Genomic DNA, 23,961 nt, shown 5'->3' with positions numbered 1-23,961 from the left:
TATGGTCCGTGGGCCAAGACCCACATATAAGTCATAGAACCCCTTGTCTGGCATCCCTTCCAACATGTCATTGTTCCAAACATATCCCAGTGCCTGACCGGGGTCAAAGAGCATCTTGATACCACCCTAATAAAGGCTATTGAGTCAACTTTTAACCTCATGTGTTTTGTTCCATGTTCGAAATTAACATCATTCCCTGGGATCTTGGCTGTATTGAGAGTCGTGTTACCCATGCCAATACAAGACATGGCAGTTATGGCCTCGTTTAGAATCGGGCTGTAAACCTAAAGCTGGTGCACGCCCAAGTGCCAGTTTACAGCTGGGTGCAATGTGGTATTGCTCATAGCTTACGTTTGCACTGCACTCTTAGCTGATGGTAAATGCAAGTGCAATTCCTGTAAAATGTAGAAATAACATTCATGAAGTGAACACCAACATGCTTTGCACATATTATTGCCCTTTTCTTCCACTGATGTATAAATCTGTCGCACAATTTAAAAAACACTAGCACAAGTGTTATTTGCGCCATAGAGTTTTAGTGCCCATGGTTTGTGCCGGTCCCTAAACATCTCCCTTAGTAAGAAGCTAAATTATTCTGGGAGTTCTTGCGTCTTCAGTAGCAAAAAGAGACTGCCAGGCAGCTGTTGTAAGTCATATATTTCTTCTACATAGCAGCTATAAGTCGAAGATAAATATAGCCATTAACAGAGTAATTCTTAGCAAAATATATTTTTTGTTGAGTACCAACTCTCTCTAACAACCATGCCATTGTCATTTTTCTACAGCAGTCTTATTTCTAGGTTAGCTGTGTACAGATAGAGAACAAGAAGCATTTGAGAAATTCAGGTTCTTGTTTCAAATACCCAAGCGCAGTGGTTCTTATCCTTTTGATTTATGTGGACCCCTATTTAATCAGTACTGAAATTCAGTGCTCAATAGAATCATTATAGGAAATTCGAGCACCCCGAGCTGAGAAATTTCGAGGATTTGAACCGTTAAACAATGCACAATATTATGCAACGAAACATTCATCCTACAACTGCACACATTATTAAATATTTTATTTAACTCACAAATATAACATACACATTTTTTATGGGAAGGTGAGAGTTTTCTAAATTGATTTGAGGCAACAGATCGTCCATACTACATTGTGTTTAATTCACTTGCACTCCTCCCATAAACTAATATGAGGATACCAACTTAATTTGTTGTGTCCAATTTCAAATTCCTTCACATTTACAGGACGTTTTAAAATTTTCAGTTGTAGATTTTGCTTTTTTTTGTATATACACCATTAATCAGGTAATATTCTATTTTATAAGCAGGTGCAGAGCCTCTCAGAAGGCTTTGTGAACCCCCAGGGGTCTCCTGACCATAGGTTAAGAACCACTGCTGTAGCACATTAATGATTTCATTTTACTGAGGATTATTTCACACTGTGTGGGAAGGTAAAAAGATGCTGCCTTTGACTGTTTATTTTTTCCTGCTGGATTTGTCTAAAGCGTATCTGAGTGTTCCCAGAAAAAGTGTTTTGTTTAAATTGACTCAAAATCAGCAAATGGCTTCCATGTTGTTCTAGCAAAGAGGCATCTTGCCAAGTGTAAGAGCTTGATAAATAGCAGTTCGTTTTCTCTTCATGCGGGTGTCTTTAGGCTAGAGGAAATCATCCTCAGGATTTTATTGTATCAACTTTTTATATTACCTAATGAGTTGCGCGTCAGATATGGGACTTTCAGGGTGAATTTCAGGGCATGGACCTTTGTAGAGAGGAAATGTTGGTTTATACATAATCAAAGGATCCAGTTGGCCAGCAAATTTGCAAGGACTGCTATATTAGCTCACCCGTTTGTCACTCATCTGCAGGGTGAAGTCACTCAATTGCTTGTCCTAGCTCATACTTGTGAGACGTAATAATACATTAGCCATAGCAGCTGATCTAAATCCTAGAATTGAGGTATTGGTATAGATTGGTTTCAGTTTCAGCAGATTTGCCCATTCATTTTTCTGGCCACCTTAATGATTGATTATTGGTAAACAGGTCTTGACCTTTTTTTTGTCCTATTTGACCTGAGAAAATATTGTTTCTATTGTAGTCATCTAACCACTTATAGTTTTGCAGTTATAAAGTCATATGAGTTAATTGAAAAATAGTGTTATGTTTTTACTACCCAGATCTTACGCGAGTGTACTTCAGGGCGTTTTTCTAAAATGTGAGACTTTATTAATTAGTATCTAGTACCAAGCAATGATATAGATCAGTATGATTTCTAATTACAGAACAGTGGCATCTGTTTCCTAGCTCCACCGTATTGCGCCTTTCTGTCACTTTACCTTAAAGCAAAAGGCTTCAAATACAAAAATATATTGTAATATTCTAGATCCAGCACTAGAAGGCAGCGTTGTACACATCACATGCTACTAAACCTAACACTGCAAGTCAGTGGTCACAGGTAAGTAACCTTTTACTTTTCCAGTAGTTACTTCTCCTTCATATAAAATATCTTGTACTTTCTCTTCTGTCCTCCTGCAGTACTCGGGCTGTGATTGGCATGAATTGTGCCTCATGGCCACCAGACCTGGCACAAGTCGTCACGGATTGAAGTCCCCCTTGCACTCAAGTTGCAGTAACAAAGGCTGACGGTAGTGTGGTGAGAACCTTTTAAGTGGTACTTGGTTGTGCTGAACTTATACATTCATGTTTTATGTATTCCCTAAATAATTCCTAGAGTGATAAAACAGATTTTTTAGGTCTCGGCTAGCGTAGGCTGCGCACATGCGCAGTCTCGCTGGCGAGATTTTATGTTTTTGGGTAGCTTTCACTGGCAGGGTTTAATCCCCGCCCCTCTTTTCCATTGGCTGGCTTCACCGTTCATGCTAAATGGTGGCCAGCCATTGGAAAAGAGCTTACAGTGATGTACTCTTTTCTTTTTTAGAGCCATCCCTCTTGGACTGGCTGCCCTGACTTACTGCTGGCGTAAAAGGTTTGTTATCTTTATGGGGCGAAACAGATGGCCCCATAAAGAAGATATTAAACCTTTTACGCCAGCAGGCCGAGGCCGTCCAAGTGGGACAGCAGAAAAACAGAAAACTCGGCGTCATGGCGGAGCGCTTGTTTATTTATGCAGATGCTTGAGCTTGACATTTCAGGGGCACAAACAGGACATTATAATGCTAATCAAGTGTCCTGGATCACTAGGTACGTTCTGTTCTTTTTCTCAGGCTTGCCAGTGTAACTTTCGCCTCACCTTGAGGCCTGCGGCAATATTATTCCACAGTTCTGTTTCCACATCAATACCTGTCCAGGCTCACTCTGTCTACTTGCAATGCTTTACATTACTAGGCCCCACTCCTCTAAAGCCAGAGCTTGTGGCACTGCCAATGCTTGTTTTTTTGGTACATCTTGTCGCCCTGCCCTTGTCCTCCCTCCCTGCACTCCGTGTCCCCTCTGTCCAGACTCTCAGCCCCCTCAACCCTCCTCCCCTCACCGGGCAGCGTCGCCATGATCTGTCCGGGTGTCCTGCGGATCTGCTTCAGGTCTCCTTGAAGATCCTCTGAAGCACTTCCGGTGCGGTGACAGGCCCCATCAGAAGTGTCCCTGTGGCTGCTCTGCCGCCCGCGACCCAGAAGCGACGGAGTCCAGAGCGCTGATTGGCTGCACCATCTGCGGCGTGAACCCGGAGAGGGACGCCCGGATATGACGCGTCGTCTGTGTCTGTGCAGAACCCCGGGGGAGCTGTACTGAGGCGAACAGGACTACAAGTCCCAGAATGCACGGGGAGAGCCGGGGCTGCAGCTGCTCAGTGCACAGACCTGGGCCCCGGAGCACTGCTTCAGGGGCATCGGTCCCCGGGAGGCCTCTTCTTCCAAGCATTAACCACCAGTTGTGTTCACAGGCGAGGCCCGGGCTGCAGTCCTGTTGTATTCCAGCTGGATGACTGGGAGCAGAGGACTCAGAGAGGGGGGGTGAATTATTTTGAAAATAGTAATTTGTAGTGTTTCTATAAATCGGAGCCGGAGTGTTTTATTCCTAGTCTGATTGATTTAGTGATTATTTCCAAAGCCAAGGACCTATGCGATTTTCGACCAGGTATGAGTGTTAGCAATGTGGCGCAGACATACCTGTTCAACACTGAGGAGTGTAGAATTGGGGGGGGCAAAAGGCGCCAAGCACGACTGGTACCCAGTGTATTACTAGAGCGTGTGCTGCAAGATGAAGCAAGTGGAATTATGCTGAGAAGGACCCTACAAAAACAAGTCCCTATTAATATCTTTGGTTGGTTTAAATAAAAAAAAATGTACCTTGCCTTCCCTTAGGTTCATCATAGCCTCAGGCATATGTTTCCAGGCATCATAAGAAACAGTCGGGAAACAACTCACGGAGCAGGGTCAAATGTTGACTGCTCCCCATGACCAAGCTTCAGGCAGGCAGAGCCCGGCACAGGCCCCGTGACCTTACTCGCCTGTGCAGCAGCAGAGCCTGTGATCTTCCTGCTCCCTTGCCTTGCAGGCAGAGTGGCTCTCTGGCAGCCTAACCTACCCGGCTCCTTGTTACACACATTAACGGCTGCAAACGTTCTTTCTAAATGAACAACATTATTGAAGAGGAGTGGCGCCATTACACTGTTCTTATGACTAGCCTTAATGTGGAAAAGCAAGCAGCCAGAGAAGATTTAGTGCCCGATGAAGTAGGCAGGACATAAGCGCTTGTTCTGTTGCTGGTGAGGATGCCTTTGCATCATGACTAGATTTACTACAGACTCAGGAATTATATTACCGGGAGCAGTATTTATGAAATTAATACCTTCAATCGATCATACACCATTGAAAATGCAACAGGTCTCGCCTTTGGTTAAGTTAAAGCCATTTACTTTGCTATTGGTATTGTATAGCAAAGCAAATGGCTTTAACTTAATAAAAGGCTAGACCTATTGCATTTTTAATGTTTGTTTTATCCTGGAACAAATTTAGCAAAGAGTTGTTATGGGCATTACATTTTGGACCACAAGGAAATTCAAGCCTGTTTTAGTACACTGGAATTTTATTTTATGCTTTTTTTATTTAGAAAAATCCATATTACAGAGCTCGGGGTTCAGAAACACCAGTGCACTGTAGACCACTTACAGGCCACGTTTCCAGAATCTGGATAGACTAGTTCAGCATGCAGAGGCCCTTTGCCCATCTTGGCCCAGTGAACCTTTGTGAGAGCCTTGAATTTGTCTCTTGCTAGCACCAGTAGCCTATAAAGGAGATGCGGTATGTTGGCTTTAGTTATGTTTGACCCTCTCCTCGCTGACCAATTCCTTGCATGCTCTCGGCAACCCATAAACATAGAGCTTTATAATCAAGCATATAACGTATTACAGCCCAGGTCAGAGATTGCCTTGATTGAAAGATGTGGTAGAATATTTTTAGCAAACTGGAAGCTGCCAACCGTTTCCACTTCACAAATTTGACAAACCAGAAACTGCCCCTTTCCTTCCAGAAGACAAGGCTCATAATTGTTGCTGCAGCGGCAACAGTGGGAACTGCCAAAGCATGCTAGCAGAATAGCCGAGTTCGGTAGGACGATGATCCACATCTGTATTTCTTTCTTAGCCTAATTAAAAGCAAGCATAATTTTATGCATCTATCACTGAATTTGAACTAAACAGTTCAAGATACTGTTTTCTATATTTTCTTCAATTTAGGCTCTCACTTGGTGTCCCTAGTATTAATATATGAAAACCCACCTTAGGTAACTCAGCTAGTGGCAGCATCTAAATATTAACAATCATTGGCAAAGTCAAAATGTCTCGCCTTTTTAATTTCATTATCTTATCTTTTTGCTTTACCAGTGTTTTTGCCGATGCTGCTCCACATTGGCATAATGAAAAACAAACAAAATGCTTACTTGCTGATAAGGAACAACATCAGCAAAACCATGCATTGGCAAACCAGTAGGTCTCGCCTTTGGGACTTATTGGCTCTGCCAATGGTTTTTAGAAATGCAATACAGCATCCTCCACCTGTGCGGCATCGCTAAATAACATGTAATTTTGTGTAACTGCATCATTTTAGCAGAAATTTGCACAAATACATGAAAGCAAATTATGTGAATTTTGGACACATCTAATAGTGCTATTGTGTAATGTGTGTTCGTGTAAACATGTCCTAGTTACTTCAAACCCATATCAGAACTGCAAATCACTTATTTAAATTCTGGGAGTGGCAGCTTAACCTTTCATTCCTCTCAGGGCCATACAATAAGTACAATTGAAGTGGGGAATTGTAGCACCTATTCCTATTTAGGCATATATAAAGAATACAATATGTAATGTACAATGCGGAAATAATTATTATAATAAAGTTTTATGTTCCTGTCAGCAGGTAGGGTTTAAGTTTTTGTAGAAGAATTGTCTATTATTGATGTTACCATTAATTATATTAACTTATATTTTGCTTAATGATTGTGTGTAGCCATTATAAATATACTACCATTTGGCATGAAATGAACCATTATGATGGAAAGTGAATTTACATGCAGAGGATCACACAATTTGTGCAAGAGGACTGCCAAAAATATTTGTTTTGATTTGCTATGTGCAAAAAGGTGCCTGTCTGTTTCAAAACTAGAGTTTTCAATTTTGTGTTACCATGTCTTTTGCACAAACCACGTATGACACTTCCTGTTAGTGCTTTAAAGTAATAGTTGCTGTTAACGCAATCGCTAGACCACATCTCCTTCCTCATTGGTTAATTCTGCTCTGTTGGGTGATCTATCACATCCAGAAGCAATGGGTCCTTGGGTGACCTCTGTACTCACTCACATTGGCCATCCAAAACAATGGGAAGCTTTCTGCCAGGTGGAAAGTACAAATGGTGAGAGCGCCATCGTTCATCATACATGCATTTTGAGTAGGTAGGATGAAGTTAACAATGGTACTGCTATGAAGTACACAACAACAATTTGGGACAACCTTCTGCCCCTAACCATTGGTACAGCCTTTTGAATTGCATTTGCAAAAAAATGTCACCATATTTATGACTTCAAAGTTTTTTCAACGCATTTTGCACTGGATTCATAATCCACTTTTTTGCTTGAAATAATTCTGATCTGCATGCAAGGAACCGCCATTTCCCAAGTTTCTAATGCTCCTGCTGGGCCATCCGAACCTCTCTTCAAGAACACGATTAGAGCCTGATTCATCAGTAGCAGTTTATTAACATCCAATGCATTTCGGGCCTCTAGGGCCCTTCGTCAGGAAAAACTGAAAATGACAATTGAACATGCTTTAATATTCCATCCGCCAATACGTGCAAGCGAATCTAATGTTTAAAATTTCACCACTCTTCCTGGTCTCGACAACTCATTAAAAATAATAAATGCATTCGTTTCTCACTAATAAAACCTCCTCGTAGTGTCTCAGCCAAACTCAAGCTCTTCACTTAAGCAATAACAAATATAACTTTCTGACACTCGGTGACTAATAGCCATACTTTCACCTCCACTGCTTGAAGCTTCCATTTCATCCTCCCTTCTTTGAAGTACTCCATAGTCGTGAAACATAGCGCCTCGACTAGCAAGAGTTGTGCTTCTTTGCTGGAGTGGTGTGCCCAACCAATCTCAGACCTTGTTGTAAAAAAGCTTGCAACAGTATGTTCACGAACCTTCGCATGTTACCTGGATCAAGCCAATGGGTGCAACATAAAATAGCTTGTGAAATGGCTTCATTCACAAGAAAGAGCTTCGTAGCCCATTGGCACATTACCCAGTAGTGACCCTCAAAACAAGTTAAAAGGCAGACCAAGAGTTTGATGTACCACTGCATGGTTTATAGAGAATACCTCGTTTCAAGTTCAGACCCAGCTATATGCAAAGCAGTCTTGACCTTGTGCCTCATGGGAAGAGTCCAGCCCGAACTGCCAAGCCAGGTCTTCCCTGTACCGGATACAAGCATCTTGGGACTGTATCTTGGTGTAACGCCCCTCATCAGCCAGGCTAGCTTGAATCCAGTGGCAAAGAGAGCAAGTGACCCATGTCTGGGCATACCTTGCCAACTTAGGGGAAACAAAGCAAACACAAGGAGATGATGAACGGAGCGCTGAAACTTTTCGGACACTCCCCCCAAGTCACAGATCTGGGTTGAATTTATCATCGTTCTTTAGCTTGCTTTTCCACTCGAGTTCAAGCCAATGGGTGGAACATAAAATAGCTTGTGAAATGGCTTCAGTCACAAGAAAGAGCTCTGTAGGCCATTGGCACATTACCCAGTAGTGACCCTCAAAACAAGTAAAAAGCACAGACCAAGAGTTTGTTGTACCACTGCATGGTTTATAGAGAATACCTACTTTCAAGAAGTGGATTCCAAGTGACAAGCATGTAAGGACAGTGCAAGTGCAGTTACGTTAAGAATTCTATTTTTCAGAAACCTACACTAAAGGTACTGTGTCCTGTTGCCCCAACCACATATCTGTGCTAACCGCATTTCAGTTTACCCAGTTTAGAGACAGGACATCGGCCTGATTATTTCAGACACTAGGGCCAAACCAACATTGAGAGGGGTAGCTGTAAAAGTAATATTGATTTTATCTTAATGTATGTACGGATATGGCATGAAATAGTAGATTTGGTAGTCATAGACCGCTGTGATGGAGTTCACTTCCTGATTGGAAAATGAACAGTATAAGGGACACAGAGTGATCAGATACATTTGCAGCATATAACCCTACTGTGTTAACTAACAACAAACGCAATGTGAGGTTGTATCCAAATCGGAAGAGGTCAGACAAGATTTACAGAGTTGTCTCTGACGAATTACGAGTTTTAGCACATCAAACCCTGACCCCTCCCAGGTTGTGACTCTTTATGAACGTTTCTTCCCCAAGTTGGGAAAATGTTAGTGAAAGATTTAAATACCCATAGAGCTCCCCGAAAACTGAGAATAAATGAATGGTTCAATAATTCTTGTAAAAAAGCAAAAAAGGATTTGGTGAATGCCCTAAAACCAATCAAAGAAAAGAGATGATTGAAGCAAGATGGAAATGCTAAGGCTATTAAAATTATTAAAGCCCAGTGGGGGGGGGGAGGGGGGGTTAGAATTTGGGAAACCCTGTTGGATGCATCAAAACACAGGGACACTAAGCATTTTTGCCATTTGGTTACACACAATGGGCGTAAAGACTAATGTCTGCTTTTATGGATATGACGTTATTCGAATAAAGTGTTTTTGAACCTTGACTCAGTCTGCCCTGACTGTCATATACCACCGGGGGACTGGGTCAAGTCTTTTCAGTTCTCTTTGCAGATAAATATGGACGATATGTAGGTAAATTAGGTGCTTTAACATCTGCCTCCATTGAATTTTCTGGTGAAGATTTAATGTAATTTTCCCTAGGGGAAACTTACGCTGCAATCCAGGTCCAGAGACCTGGGAAAGCCCCTGGCATAGACAAAATTCCAGCTGATTTATTTAGATTTGAGCCTCAGATCTGAGGTCCCTATGTAAATTCTCTGTTGAATGCTTTAATGGCAGAAGCGGCTATCCCGAGTTTCTGGAAAGGATCAGAATTTATCCAAATATTTAAAAAGGGTGATAAATTGGCCCCTGAAAACTACAGTCCTATAAACTTGATTGATATATACAAAAAATTCACAGCATGCCAATTTTAACCCCTTCCGCGCTCATGACGAGCTCAGCTTGTCATGAGCATAACCTGCCGTGCACTCATGACGAGCTGAGCTCGTCATGTAACGCGGGTTTTTCAAAACCGCCGCGTACAGCAGGAAAACCGCTAGCGCGCATGCGGATAACTAGACAGCGGGGTTGGATATCCTTGTGACGAGTGCTATCACATTTCCAGACGGGATTTAGACCCAACATAAGTACAGTTGATCACATCTTTCTGTTTCTCCCTATACAATGTAAGACAGTAGATATAGACCAGGGGTCGTTATTTGTAGCTTTCGTGGACATCTACGCTGCGTTTGATGTAGTCCCAAGGGCAAAACTTTAGGAGGTTCTGGGAAGGGTAGTGGTCCCCATGAGTTTGCTGTCTCTGATAAGGACCCTGTATACTGAAAATTTGAAAGGGTTAGGTGGTGGGCAGGTGGGTAACTGATGGAGGCTATTTCCATTAGAAGAGGCGTCCACCAAGGGTGCTTCCTGGCCCCTAGGCCTTTTCTCTTATACATAAATGGATGTATCTTCTATCTTTTAGACAGTGAAAATGGTTTGCGTAAAATACGGAGCCTTCTTTCAGCAGATGACACTTTGCTCCTCTCCAAAACTGTACAGGCCTTATCTATTCTTTTGGGAAAATGTTGTCTTTTTTGCAAGGCCCATGGACTAGAAATTAATAGCAATAAAACAAAATACATGTTTTTTAGTGCCCACAAAAAAAAGGGCAAAGTATCTCTAGAGGGCAAGACGCTTGCCAGGGTTTATGAATTTGACTGTTTGGGTGCGAGAATGAATGACTCCCACAGATGGTTACCCCAGATAGAGAAAAATCTATGGGCACTAAGACAAAGAAATAGTTCCATCATAAGCTTGTCTATGAGGGCATCTGCTTTTGCTATCTCACCCCCTTTTGAGATCTATAAGATCCAAGCCTGTGTGGCAGCCTTGTATAGGGCAGATTTGTGGGATCATTGCAACCTTGACATTCTTAAAAAATGCCTTCATAAAGGCTCTTCTGAGACTTCCCACTAGTGCCTCAGCCCTGCCAATAAGATTTGATCTAAACCTTAGATCAGTTTCAGACATTGCTGCATGCATTGAGGCCCATCCAATACTGGATTAAGCCTTGTGAAACTGAGGATTTGGTTCCCTATTGGTATTTGGTCAGGGATGTATTATCTGGCCAATCAGATAGCTAAATTCCCTGGCTACTACACATTAAACACATGGTTACTAAAGCTTGGCTTGAATCATTATTGGTTACATCTTACTGCATTGTTGCGAGATGCATGTGAAAAGGTAAAAATGTGTTACTGGGACTTTGTCCTAGGAGCCAAAATCTCGGCTCTTTCTTCGGGCAGCCTTGTAGATTCCTACCTGTTGTTCAAATGTGTACCAGACTTTGAGTCATTTATGAAGTTTGTCACCAACTCATCTTCACGTGCACTTTACATAAAATTTAGATTGGGGATTCTACCATTGGCCCCCTTTACTTGTTTTTGGAATAAAAATTAAAACTCATCCAACATTTGTCAAATGGGCTGCCAGGTAGTTTAAAATGACGAACGTGCCTTATTATTTTTTTAAAGCTTATGCAAACCAATGATCATATTGGATCATTCATCTATGCCGTCTTCTTGGCTTTACTGATCGATCAAATGCCATGAGAATATGCAAAACAAATACTAGACATTGTATTGTTTTTTTATTAATCTCAAGCTACTTGCCCTTAATATGGTGCATTAGAACGAATGCATTAAAGCCAAATGGAAACAAGATGCAAGATCTCTCTTTGCCCAGCGGCCACTTTGCACAGTCCGAGTTGTTTTTGGATTTACGAGTCTGGGCTCTTTTTACATTGTTAAAGCTCTCATTACATTGATTGTATATAGAATTGGTCTGACTTTTAGATTTTAGAGAATTTTATTTCTTGGGTTTGGGTAATTGTTTTAGCATTCATATTAATTTTATTGGAGTTTATCCATGCCAAAGAACTGTATAGAGGATTTTAAGCTTTTATTGAAACTGTATTGTAATTGTGTATGTCTTCTTTCTTTTTTGTGAATCTGTATGGTTTTATTTCATTTTTTAAAACAATGTTTTTTTCTTATACCTTTTATTGTTCAAATAAGCCAAAATAAAGGAAGAAGAATGAAACAAGCATTGGCAAAACCAATTGGTCTCGCCTAAGAAAGCTATTGGCTTTGGCAATGTTTTGTTGCAGTGCTGTACAGCAGAGCAGATGCTTTACAGTGAGGCAAAAACGAATTTGAAAAAGCGCTATGACGCAGCCAGGGCTAATGCACTTTTTTTATTTTTAAAGTACATTAGAGCTGGATGCATCTTAGTCTTTTTTTAAATATTATATGTAGCCATGCTGCACAGTAGTCATACTGCTATACAGCATCACTACAAATCTTTTTCAAAGTTGGCAATGCCCATGCAGTACAGCATTAACAAAAGGCAATGGCAGAGCCAATAGTCTCAAGGCGAGACATATTGGATTGGCCAATGCTTATTATGGTCGGTATAACACCCATGTGAATTTGAGCAAATCAATTAATCTCCCTATGCTTAAAAACAAAAAATAAGATTTTTTGCAAAATATGTTTATTACATAAAGAAAACAACTGTGCCCATGTCTTAGTGAAAATACATTTAAAAGCATATAACATCCGTTTTCACAATAAAAGCAGATAACATCTGTTGTCCCAAACATCCATTTCAAAGGAGAAAAGGGCTGTTTTGAAGTGTGTGGCATAGTAAAACATAGCTACAAGAGGTTCCACAAGGATGACAGGGAAGAAGAAAAAATAAAATGAGTGCCTCAATATCCACGTGAACAGCAGAAAGAAGGCAATCAAGGTGAAGCAATCAGTACTTGGTCCATTCTCCAGCTGAAAGAAGAAGTGTAACCTGCACTGGCTAGCTAATTAGAAGGCAGCCATTAAGAGTGACAATGAAGCCAAAAAATGTTAAGCAATGGATGGACAGCAAGACTGTTGTTATATACAATATCTCTCGCAAGCAAGAGTGTATGAAAACGGGCATCCCGCACTGCGGGAGCCCGCAATGTTTTTTAAGCGCCTCTTGGTGCGGATGATGATGTTGGTGGCAGCAGCAGGCCGCTTGGGAGCTTTCCCGGTGTGGCAGCAATGCGGCGAGGCAGAAAATGGGTGCCCGCGCTGCGGGAGCCAGCAGTGGTTTTTAAAGCGCCTCCTGGCACGGATGATGACGTTGGCGGCAGCAGGCCACTGTGGCAGCAATGTGGCGAGGCCGAATCGGGCGTCCCCAATGCGTGGTGTGATGGGTGGGATTGTGTGCATGTGTTTTGCATGTTGCACACTTATGGGACTGGAAACTATGTGCAGTAAGAATGGTGTTCCTGTGGTGAGACATTGGTGACACAACGAGCGCCTTCACAAAGTGCAGGTCATCATTTAGTACGTCTTTAACCTTTTCTTTGATTTTGGACATGACACAATCAATCCTGCTGATGATGAGAAGTATAATGGGACTCAAGTGTGGTGAGCTTGCATCTTGTACTGTATGTTGTAATATTGTGTTATTGTATTGGTGATGTGCTTACTACCCCCGCGTAGGATGCTGAAGAGCTTGTCTTCATGGGTAGCATGCTACAACAAGTGGGTGTGTGGTTGGTAGAGGAAGGTCTTCGCTTTGAACCTATGGAGGCAGTGTATCCATGTCATACATGTGGTTATCATGTTATAGGTTGCAGTGCTTAGCTGTGTGCTGAATGAATATGTGTGAGACAGACATGTATTTTTATATTGCGGGTTATGTTGACAGCTTTGATTAGCTCTGCAGGTCCTTTTTATTTTGTTAGTAGTTTAACTTTTATGTTGGCAATCTGATTTCCTATGCAGGCTATGGCAGTAGGGTGTCCTCTCTGTGATCATATGTGTAGGAAGCTGGCTCTTTATCTGATATATCAAAATGAGGTATATCGTTTGATGAGTCCAGGATTTCCCTTATGAGAGGACAGGGGCTTGCTGTGGTTAGGGGGTAGTGTCATCGAGGCCTTAGAATTATCACAGAGTACAAGATATCTGAAAATCCACACAATGGTCACTAAATAAATGAGACCCACTTCTCAAGAAGGAAATCAACACCAATTTATAAAAATAGCAGGTATCTTCATATATGATTAGGCATCAGAGAAAAATCGTTCAGGTTAATACGTTTTTTAAATACCTTCCCAAACACTCCCTGGCTCCACTAAGAGCATCACTGAATACAGCGGCTAGACTGGTTACAGGCACTAAGCCAAACGAGCACATTTCCCCAGTCCTAAAATCTCTCAAATTGTTGCCTTATGAAGCACGTATTCAGTTAAAGATTGTCGTTCTGGCGCACAAAGCCCTTCACTTCAATACTGCCATGTACCTGGCGCAAAAACTGGAGCTCTCTTGTTGTGGTGCAAGATCCTCAAGAAGCGCCAAGACTTTCCTCTTGAAACCACTCATCTTTAGGAAAAAGAGAACCTGTCACATAGCCTTTTCCGGCTCTGCCCCAAAGCTATTGAACTCTCTTCCACCTGAAGTACTCCGAATCTCTTCAACGACGGCATTCAAATTGGAAGCCAAAAAATTCTTTATGAATAAATTCTTACCCTAATTGGGCTAGGCGCACCTGCTTGCCGACATCGCTCTTACTTCCATTGGACTATCATTTGTTATGGTTTTTTTTTGTGCAACTGTCCCTGCATATGCGATCATTCCTGTGTTTTTACTACTACTTGATGTCGATTTTGCTTTTATGTCCTTCCTCCCATCCTATTGTAAAGCGCTCTGATATCCCTCGGGGATCTTGTTCGCGCTATATAAAACTTTATAAATAAAAATGTGCTGTCGCAGGCTAGAGCTAAAGAAAGGAGTGTCACAAAAGAAAATTAGACGGGAGCAGCATAGAAAGCTAAGGATTTAGATTTGGGGGGGGGGGCGGGTTGGCAGCACACTAGAGAAAATATGAACACATGTCATGAGTGCTGAAATAAAAAAAAGCAACAGTAATTCTTTGACTATAAGCAGTTGGACACAAATCATCCAGTCAAATGATGGTAAAGAAACTATGCTCCAAGGGATGGAGAAACACAAGGAAAAAAAGGAAATCCATTGAATGAGAAGCAAACAAATAGGACTGACAAGAAAGCTAACCACTGGCAAGCAAACTTGAAGTCCAGTGTAAGTATTGATATTTTCCCCAAAGGGCTAAAAGCTATCTCTAAGAGAGATGTGAAAATGAGACAACTAACTCTCTATTGTTGCCATATGTGAAGGAGAACAAGTAATGTGTTCGTCAGAGTTGTGTACCCTTCAGAAGGAAGCTTCAGAAGTCAAATGGCGCAGGTGAATGTCACACATTTCCTCTGGGATGCATTGGTTAACAATGATGCACTCAGAAGGATCCCTTCACAAGTTGATTAAGAGAAAACTAATTAGATTTGTAATTATTCAAATTTCTCCGTCTCTTTGAAAAAAGGTTAAAAAAAAATAAAGTGAAGACTACTATTTGATGACACTAGAAGAACAAAAAAGCATAATAGAATGCATTTCAAAATATGTTGCATTCTGTCTTAAACAGTGGCAAACAATATAAAATGACTACTGACTACATGATATATTGTGTTAAACTGGTGGCAGTGCTAAAGGGACTGTTTGAACTATGCTTATTTTTTCATTTAAGTCCATATATAATTAAAATGATGATCCTATTTTATATAGCAAACAATAAAAAATGCAGTTGTTTTTTGACACTTAACAAAAGGTGTTAATTACTACCCAGTTCAATGGTGTTCATATTATCAACCTTCAAAGACACAAGATTTGAAGTCGCCCTGCAAGGATTTAAACTAATAACATGCAGGTTAAATATAGATATTTTTTACTGGTGCATAATTTTACAAGTTTTGAAACTTCTGGACTGTAGGCTACACGAGGACCTCCACAATAAACACATTAACCCATGGAGCAAGGTGCCCAAGATTCATAACCTTGACCTGCAGATTACACTCTCACATCGGAGTTCTCTTTCTAATACTATAGAGCGATACCTGCTGGATACACATCTCTATTCAGCCAGCACCTTAGGCTGTCCATCTTTCTTCGCTCCCCGGACATGCTCAGGGCTATATCCTCCATTGAATATCCCACCCACACTATCTCCGATCACAACCCCCTATTGATGTCACTCAAATGGGGAGGAACACGTCATTCCTAGCTGGCGGCTGAAGGCAGTGAGCTTAGAGGACCCCATGTTTCGTGATTTGATCCGCGAGGGAACTCAAAACTACTTTGATGTTATGCTGATACTGTTACCTCCTCACTTATAAAGTGGGAAGCCTTTTTAGGTGGTCATCAGGGAGCGCTGCTTGTCTGAATTTGCGGGAATCCGGAAGTCCCTCTTCCATGATATTGTTAGAGCATAACAAACGCTTAGGGATTTGAAGCATCGGCGCACAGACCACCCGGAACAGCAGCAAGAACTGCTGGATGCTCAGGAGAGAGTGGTGGAGCATGTAGAGTGCCTCGGCTGCTTCGATCACAAGGCTTATATGGTCATGACACACACTGAAGGGGACAGATCTGACCCATTGCTGGCCTGGTTCGCCAACCCCTACCGTTGCGGGTTGCCGATCCTGGAATTGCTCACCCCAAACAATACTCTCCTGTACACTCAAGTTTATATGCTGCTCATCCAACTCCACGAGATTGCACAGTTACTGAATGGCTTGCGGCTCTGCCCGAAAGTGAGCTGACCCGAGAGGAAGTGGAGGCATTTGGGGGAGACATCACTGAGAAGGGAGATCAGGGCTGAGATCCAACACATGGCCCAAGGGAAGGTCCCAGGAACAGATGGCATACCGGTGGAGTTTTAAGCCACATACCTTGATATTCTTGGCGTCCGCCTAGCAGAGTTGTACAAGCACACTCTTACTGTCTGGGATCCGCCCTCCACGTTGTGTGCAGCCCTAATTGTCCCTCTCCTTAAACCAAGGAAACCTGCGACTGACTTGCCTGCATATCGACCCCTGTCCATGCTAAACGTGGATTACAACATTCTTAGCGGTGTGCTCGCACACTGCCTTCTTCCTCACATGGCTGGCTGGGTTGATCCACCCTGAACAGTCAGAGTTTATTTCTGGTCGTTGTACGACCCTCAAGATCAGGCGGTTTCTGGCAATTCTCAGAGAGAGCACTAAACTCTTGAGATGAGTGGGGTTCATGTTTTGGACATAGTATAGCTTCGATTGAAGCTATCTCCGTGCTGTCATGCTTCAGATGCACTTGGGCCTTGGTTTGTGGCCTGGATCTTTTTATTATATACGGTTCCTGTGGCCAGGATACGCACTGGACGCACAAACTCTGACCAATGTAGGGTAGGCCAGGGTACCTGACAGTTTTGCCCACTATCCCCGTTGCTTTTTGCCCTCACTATGGAGCTGTTGATGTGTAGGGCACGCAGTGGCCTGCCCTTTTTGGGTGTTCATGTCCGTGGGACAACACATTTTATCTCCCTCTATGCAGATGACATGGTACTCTTCCTTCACAATCTGTACACAGAGCCAGCGAGTGCAGCTTGTCTCCATTTGGTCTTTGGAGAGGCCTCCGGCCTCAAGGTGAACTGGCTGCACACCAACCTGTTCTTGATGCGCGACGATGGGGAGACGCCCCCGGATTTGAGAGGAATATGTTGGGAGCCGACTGTAATGCACTATTTAGGGGTGTGAGTCTACCTGATCTCTTCCTGATCTCCCAGAGGGCACTGTAGGTAGAGCAGTCACTGCTATGCGTCAGAGCATGGGGTTCTCGAAGACCTTACCCTTATCTGTGGAGGGCGGCATAGCGGTGGCTATGATGGTGGCTTTACCTCGCCTCCTATATTTCTTCACAGTGCTCCCTCTGGTGGTGATTCCGCAGACCACATTCTGGGAGTTAGACTCTACCCTTATTGACCTTATTTAGAACAAGAGTCAGCGACATGTGGCCTTAACTAAATTGTAGCATGTGACAATGGATGGGGGGGGGGGATGAATACCCCTAACATTTATCTATACTACTTAGCAGCCCAACTGGAGTGGTGCACGGTCACGTAGACGGGACGCCGCGGGATTGTTATGCTTACCAGAACCCCCTATTTCAAAGAAGCTTTGCACAGTGATGCTTAACTCGAGACGAGCCATCCATATAGGTTGTAATGACTTAACAGTCCTCCTGGTATGTTGGATGCGCGTTTTTACTAGGGTGCGCATGCAATCGACATATTCCCTGAACTTGGCGCAACGGGTGTTGCTCACACAATTATAGGGAGTGGGAGATAATGGGGTGGGACACAGTGGGTTCGTTGTATGCTTATGACGTGCTGTGCCCATTTGATGACTTATGTACGGACTATAATATTCCAGTGAGACAATTTCTACCATATGGTACCTTGACAGCAGCTATACATACGATTTGGGGCCAGAGCGGAGTAGAACCCAAACCCCTCCCTAGCTGCTGCATTCTTTGTGACACCTTCAATATCTGTCGCCTTGTCTTGGGCCTCTGTGGCCCCGACAGATGATGCTTGTTCCCCCCCCTTGCGGTGCTGCGGATCATTGGGAGGAAGACCTGGAAGCCCCCATTTCAGATGGGGATTGGGCCAGTATGTGTGAAGTGGCACCCAAAATTTCCTGCAATGCTCACTTTAAGCTAATCCATTTCAGTGTCCTCTATTGATTATTCCTCCTCCTTTGAAGCTTTGTATATATTTTCCCCAGACGTCACCCGACTGCCCGCACTGTATAGTTGCTTTGGGGGACATCTTCCATATGCTATGGGGATGCCCACACTTAACCTTCCATTAGCGGATTAGCGGTGGCCACTGACCGTGCTATGGCTCCTCCCCCCTCCCTGTTTTTGTCTCCTGGGCATCTACCCTTGCCCTGCTAAATATAGAGTCACTAGCCGCTTTTATTGCCCTAGCCTTGGTGTTGGCTAAGCTTAAAATCACTATTCTATGGTAAAACACTGAGGGCCTGCGGATTGAAAGTTGGCAGGCAGACGTTATACGATGGGCCACCTTGGGAGGTATTGCTCTACTTCGTGAAGCCCGCCCCTTTGAACAAGTGAGGGCATGGGATGTAGTTCTGGCACGAGAAGATGAAGCTGAGGGCGCAGATGAGACCTCTGACTAAATATCCCCTTGACTGCGCTCTTCCTCTTAGGTTCTCCGTGGTCTGGTATTTAAGTCCCCAGCTGTGATTGCGGCTCCCCTGAATTATTAACATATTCCGTTATTGGGTTTCGTTCCTACCATGCTGTGCTTTCTGACACATGACTCTTTTTGTTACCAAAAAAAAATAAAAAAAATAAATTAAAATAAATAAAATAAATATAACAATAACAATAACTAACAAAGATTCCTTATCTTCTCATTGGTGCGGGTAGGGGGAAGTGAGGGGGAATACATGCCACAGGAGAGGGGAGGTGGGTCTGGGTGTTTGTTTGCTTACTTTGCATTTGTTTACCTTTCTATGCCTATTTTACCTCTCTTGGTGAATGTCATTTCAATGATCACTTGACTTTTCGTTAACATGCACATATTTTGACTTGCAGTGGTGATTTCCAACATATTTTACATTATTTGCTTTTGTCATTCTTGACACTTAATGTCCCGTTTGATTGGATAAAATGTGATTTAAGTGCCTTGATATATATTGTACAATTGAAAGTGCTGCTGTTATTTGTTTCTAGTCCAATACAAATTTGTTTTTAGAAAAAAACACAGATTTATTGTTAGCTATCTGGTAAGTATAGTCCACAGATCAGACTATAAGCATTTTGTGAGCGTAATCACTTTGTGCCCCCATCTATCTAAGACTACTCCTGAAAACGTGTGATGATGTTTGCTATTGCAAGTCCCCTTATACTGTCCCCTTCCACTTGTGGTCTGCAGCCAAGGAAATTTGTATTATCTAAGAACAAGTCTATGTTTTGCAACAGTTTAGTTTACTCACACTTAAGAATGAGCCTGCATGTTGCTTGTTCTTATTTCTGATCCACATGACCAGGATGGAAACAAAATGTAATCTAGAAACATGTCACTTTAAAGTTTTATTATCTGAAATAATTTGACACAGTGTATTAATAAGTAAAATAGGTTTAATTTTATCTAGCATGGAATCTTTGGAAACACCATTGTCTTTGTTCAGTCCTAGGATGGCAACAGCAGCACAAGAAAAACAGAAAGCTCCTTCGTTACTGAATTTTTTTATTTACAATCCAACGTTTGGTCCGAAGGAAGGGGAGGTGAGTTCTGATTTCCTCCTACACAATCACTTGTCTGTTGGTGTTTTGTTGATGTTCTAAAACTGAAATGAAAAATCACATTACGTTTGATTGTTTGATGGAAAAATACCCGCCAACGCATATACTTTCACTACTGAGCTACTTTTGCCAAGCAGTGTAGCTAACAAAATCAAAATGTAACTGGAAGGAAATCCTCACACGTCTTGTTGTTTTGGTGAAACGCTGAATCCCTAGACCGTAGTGATCTGAAATGTAAAGCAGTACAAATTAAACCTTGGCTTAGCCGTTCAAAAATAATGCAATATTTACTTTTATTTGGCCACACCGAAACCCAATAATGGCTTCAGCCTTCAGCTTAGTTCAGTAAGAGAGAATGGTGCATGGGTATAAGGAAGAGTGAGGCAGCGAAGGTGAGCAGATAGAGATGTATCCGGGTGAGGTGACAGAGAAATCAGGTTTGAGAGAAGGACTGGGTTAGATGAGAGGAAACGCGTACAGAAACTAATCTTAAGTAAGCAGTGCAGCATGGTTGGTAGAGGGGATAGTGGCACAAAGTGGTTTTTGGACATAGATCGATGGGTGTGGAAGGCAGGTACTGGGAAGAGAGCCTGAAACGGGGATGGAGATTGTGGTTGAGAAGAAGAGCAGGGGTTCATGTGCTGTCACTCTATTAGTTTTGGCATTATAGTGTGTTTGTAGAACATTCCCCTCCTTATGCAGCTTGTCTGAATCAGAAGCTCACTGTATGGTTATGGAAGGGGGATCGACAGTTAACTCCTAATAATGCTGGCAGGGGCAGTCGGTACTGCTTAAATGATCACAGTATATATAGCGTGGAGAAGTGTGGCTCACTGGTTAGAGGCGGCAGACCCGTAAGCAGAGAACTGCCCGGGACCAGGGTTCGATTCCCGACGCGGCAGGGTCGTGGACCAGGGTCAGCGAACTCGATAATTCTCGCCTCGGTGCCTACTCTAGTCAGAGACCACACGCGGCAACTCTGGGCATCAGCTTGCCTCATCTTCACAACGGCCCCCCAGATCGCCGGGGATGCTTGGTCGCACCTTAGAGATACCCATCTGGGACCATCTCTCAGGGTGAGCCAGGACGGGTTCCCCAGCGGTCGAAGCGTGGAGATACTCCTCCGGGAGTCGATTCCTAGCGCTATATAAACACGCAATTAAATTAAATTATATATATATATATATATATATATATATATTCAGATAGAAAAGGTCATGAAAGCATATTCTGATCTTAGCGACAGCTTATGCATTGGCCTCTCTGAAATGTACTTTAGTTTGTCATTTGTATGAACTCATTCCTGAATACCTACAGTACCATCACAATTCTTTGCTTATTAGTAGAATTATGAAGTAGGTCAAAGCGTGTCACATTTTACATATAAAGTAACATAAGAGGTTAGCGAAACATTTGAAAAGTTTTAATGAAGAAGGTTAGTATAAGCATTTGTCTAGACCATCACTTCCTAAAATTTGCTGCCTTTTGTTCCACTCTGATATGCTTCCATCTCTAAATATTTCTTTGAGTTCTCACCATTTAATTGCATGTTTTTTTGTATTCGGTTTTAGGTATAGACTAGGGAGGGATTGTAAATAAAGCTCTGTTTACAGATTTCCAGGGAAGCCTTATCCATTGTTCACATACCTTGGATTCCAGTTTGAATAAATGCACCCTGCCACATGAAGTAAAATAAATTTGTGTTTCTTTTACAGTGTTGACAATTTAGCAAGACCTCTGGAATTGCAAGCTGTTGAGCTTCCAAAAGTAATTTTGTTAACTGGCACGGACCAGAGAGTTTTGAAAGTACAAAATGTTGAAGCATACATACCAGTGCAGTATTTAAGCTAATTTATCTGTAGTGCCACATGAGCCACTTCCAAAAACCGATGTAGTAACCACGTAATTGGATAGAAATGCTTGTAGTAGGATTTTCATCCTTTAGAAATGGAGGAAAGGACCTTCTGAATTTATAATGATGAACTCTCTCAGTGACTACATACTGTCTTTTAATTGCAGATAATGTTATAAATAATTTAGTTATTTATTGACATTTTACAGACTTGTGCTTTTCAGCATCCTCACAGTGTATAAGGTTCCTCAGAAATGACAGTTTTTTGAAAGGCTACTTTTCGTGAATCAAATAACTTGATTATACTGGACAAGCACAGGATATGGCATGGTAGACATAATGCTCGACTTGTCCAACATTCAGATTTCAAAAACATAATGAGGTTCTTGCGTTATCAGGTAACCAAGCAGGTTATTCTGGCCCCTAGAAGCAGCAGTTTAGTTACAGACCTAAGCCTGTGAGAACGCAAGTGGGCAAATAACTTGATAACAGTAGAAGTTTTGCTTAATAAAGGCCCTGGCTAGGAAGTCTTAGTGTTGTAAATAGTTGAAGGGTTTCTTATGGTGTGATTTCCCTTGCTGCCCAATGGATCTGTAAATGTGGTCCTCTCATTAGTCATTATATAATGATTCTGAAGATACCTTACAAAAGCTGTTTGAGTTCTGATTTATGCCTTATTGATTTTTATTACAGATTTTCTGTAAAATTGTGTACCTGCTTTTTAAATATATGTAAATTACTATCATTTGATCTGTATTCACCCTATATTTGTTGTGATGTATTCTGACTGGACTTGTATATTAGGGGTAACCTGTTTCCGAACGAGTAACATGACAATATTTTAAGAGCAATTTCTATAGTTTGACTAATGACAGTACTTGGATACTTTGTCTATACAAGTCATTCATGTTTCAAACCTTGGGTACACGATTCTGACAGTTCGTTTGGTTTTTCAAAGCTGCAACACTTCAATTCCACTGACTGTTTTTGTGACACCAAATATTTATAATCAATCCTTGAATTTCCGCATATTTGACATACTCGCATTTTCACAGGCGTTTTGGCTCTGTGTTTACCTATCTTTTACATCACAGGTACTTAATGTGCCATAGTTCTGCACCAGTTCACTGGTAAGACCTATCAAGAGAAGATGAACACAAGAAAATAGTAATAATTTATTTTTCCGTACCTTTCTACAATAAAAAGATAAAAATTCCTGTCTTCTCTTTTGTGCGTTATAGTGCTTTCAACTCTGTGCAGAATTTCAGTAGGGCTGTTTAAACGGCTAAGTATTGTTCCAGAAGCATGCCAGAGTTTCTTATGGGAAATGCTACACTGGGTGGCTCAGAAGCATTTTTGGATTTAGTTTGTGTGATCGATTTGGTCCGGAATGTCTGTGTTGATCAGATTGTCAATTTGTTTTTCCAGCACAGGTGCAGTTCTTGTACTCCTATTGGAGTGACTTTTTGATCCAGGAAGTCTCGGGTCCATGCTCTTCTATAGGGCTATCAAATACTCTTAGCTTGCCCTAATTGAAATATGCACAGTATTTATTAGCTCGATTAGGTTCTCGCTGTTGTCAGCTACTTACTTGTTAAGTGAATCGGTCACATGAAAGTGGGTACTGCAAGTATAGGTTTGGCAGAGCTCTATCTGCTCTCTATGAACAAATCCAGGGTTGTCTCTGCTACATTTTCAGTGCTCTGCTTAAATGATCTGGGACCTAATAGCTGTATTTGTGAGGTCAAATTAGACACAGGCATTTGTTTAGGTTTATTGGGGCATTGACATGACACAAATTGGATAGCACACCGATCTCCCAAAGCCCTTCTTTCTTCAGCCTCCATCCTTCTTTTGTGCAGCAGTAACTGTATTCTTTGGTCACTTGGCACAAAATATCTGAAAGGAGGTCCATATGCCATTGTGCAACATTCCGTCCATCATCTTGTGTGTTTTGCTGTTCGCCCTATGTGGGAAGGGTATGCCCAGACGTGGGTCCCGTGCTCACTAAGCCACTGGAGTCAAGCTATCCTGGCTGAAGACGGCTGATAGCCAGAAACCGGTCCTAGGATGCTTGATTCCGGTCCAGGGAAGACATGGCTTGGCAGTTGGGTCTGGA

The 23,961-nt window shown here is 42.1% G+C and overlaps 1 protein-coding gene across 5 annotated transcripts in view; it reads left to right on the top strand.

The window, feature by feature from the left end:
• CCZ1 (CCZ1 vacuolar protein trafficking and biogenesis associated) overlaps positions 1-23,961 on the top strand; it is a 249,034-nt gene that overhangs the window by 3,835 nt on the left and 221,238 nt on the right. For 3 of the 5 annotated variants that reach the window (XM_078665156.1, XM_078665159.1, XM_078665154.1), the window contains exons 2-3: positions 2,534-2,651; positions 19,876-19,972. In XM_078665156.1, the coding sequence (XP_078521282.1) occupies positions 19,883-19,972 (90 nt within the window). In that variant the 5' untranslated portion in view covers positions 2,534-2,651; positions 19,876-19,882. The remainder of the gene's footprint in view (positions 1-2,533; positions 2,652-19,875; positions 19,973-23,961) is intronic. The other 2 variants (XM_078665158.1, XM_078665155.1) reach the window with 1 other exon arrangement.

This window comes from Lissotriton helveticus, chromosome 10 (assembly GCF_964261635.1).
Source record: "Lissotriton helveticus chromosome 10, aLisHel1.1, whole genome shotgun sequence".
NCBI lineage: Eukaryota > Metazoa > Chordata > Amphibia > Caudata > Salamandridae > Lissotriton > Lissotriton helveticus.
Note: the sequence above shows the minus strand (reverse complement) of the source record. Positions and strands in the feature narration are given on the sequence as shown.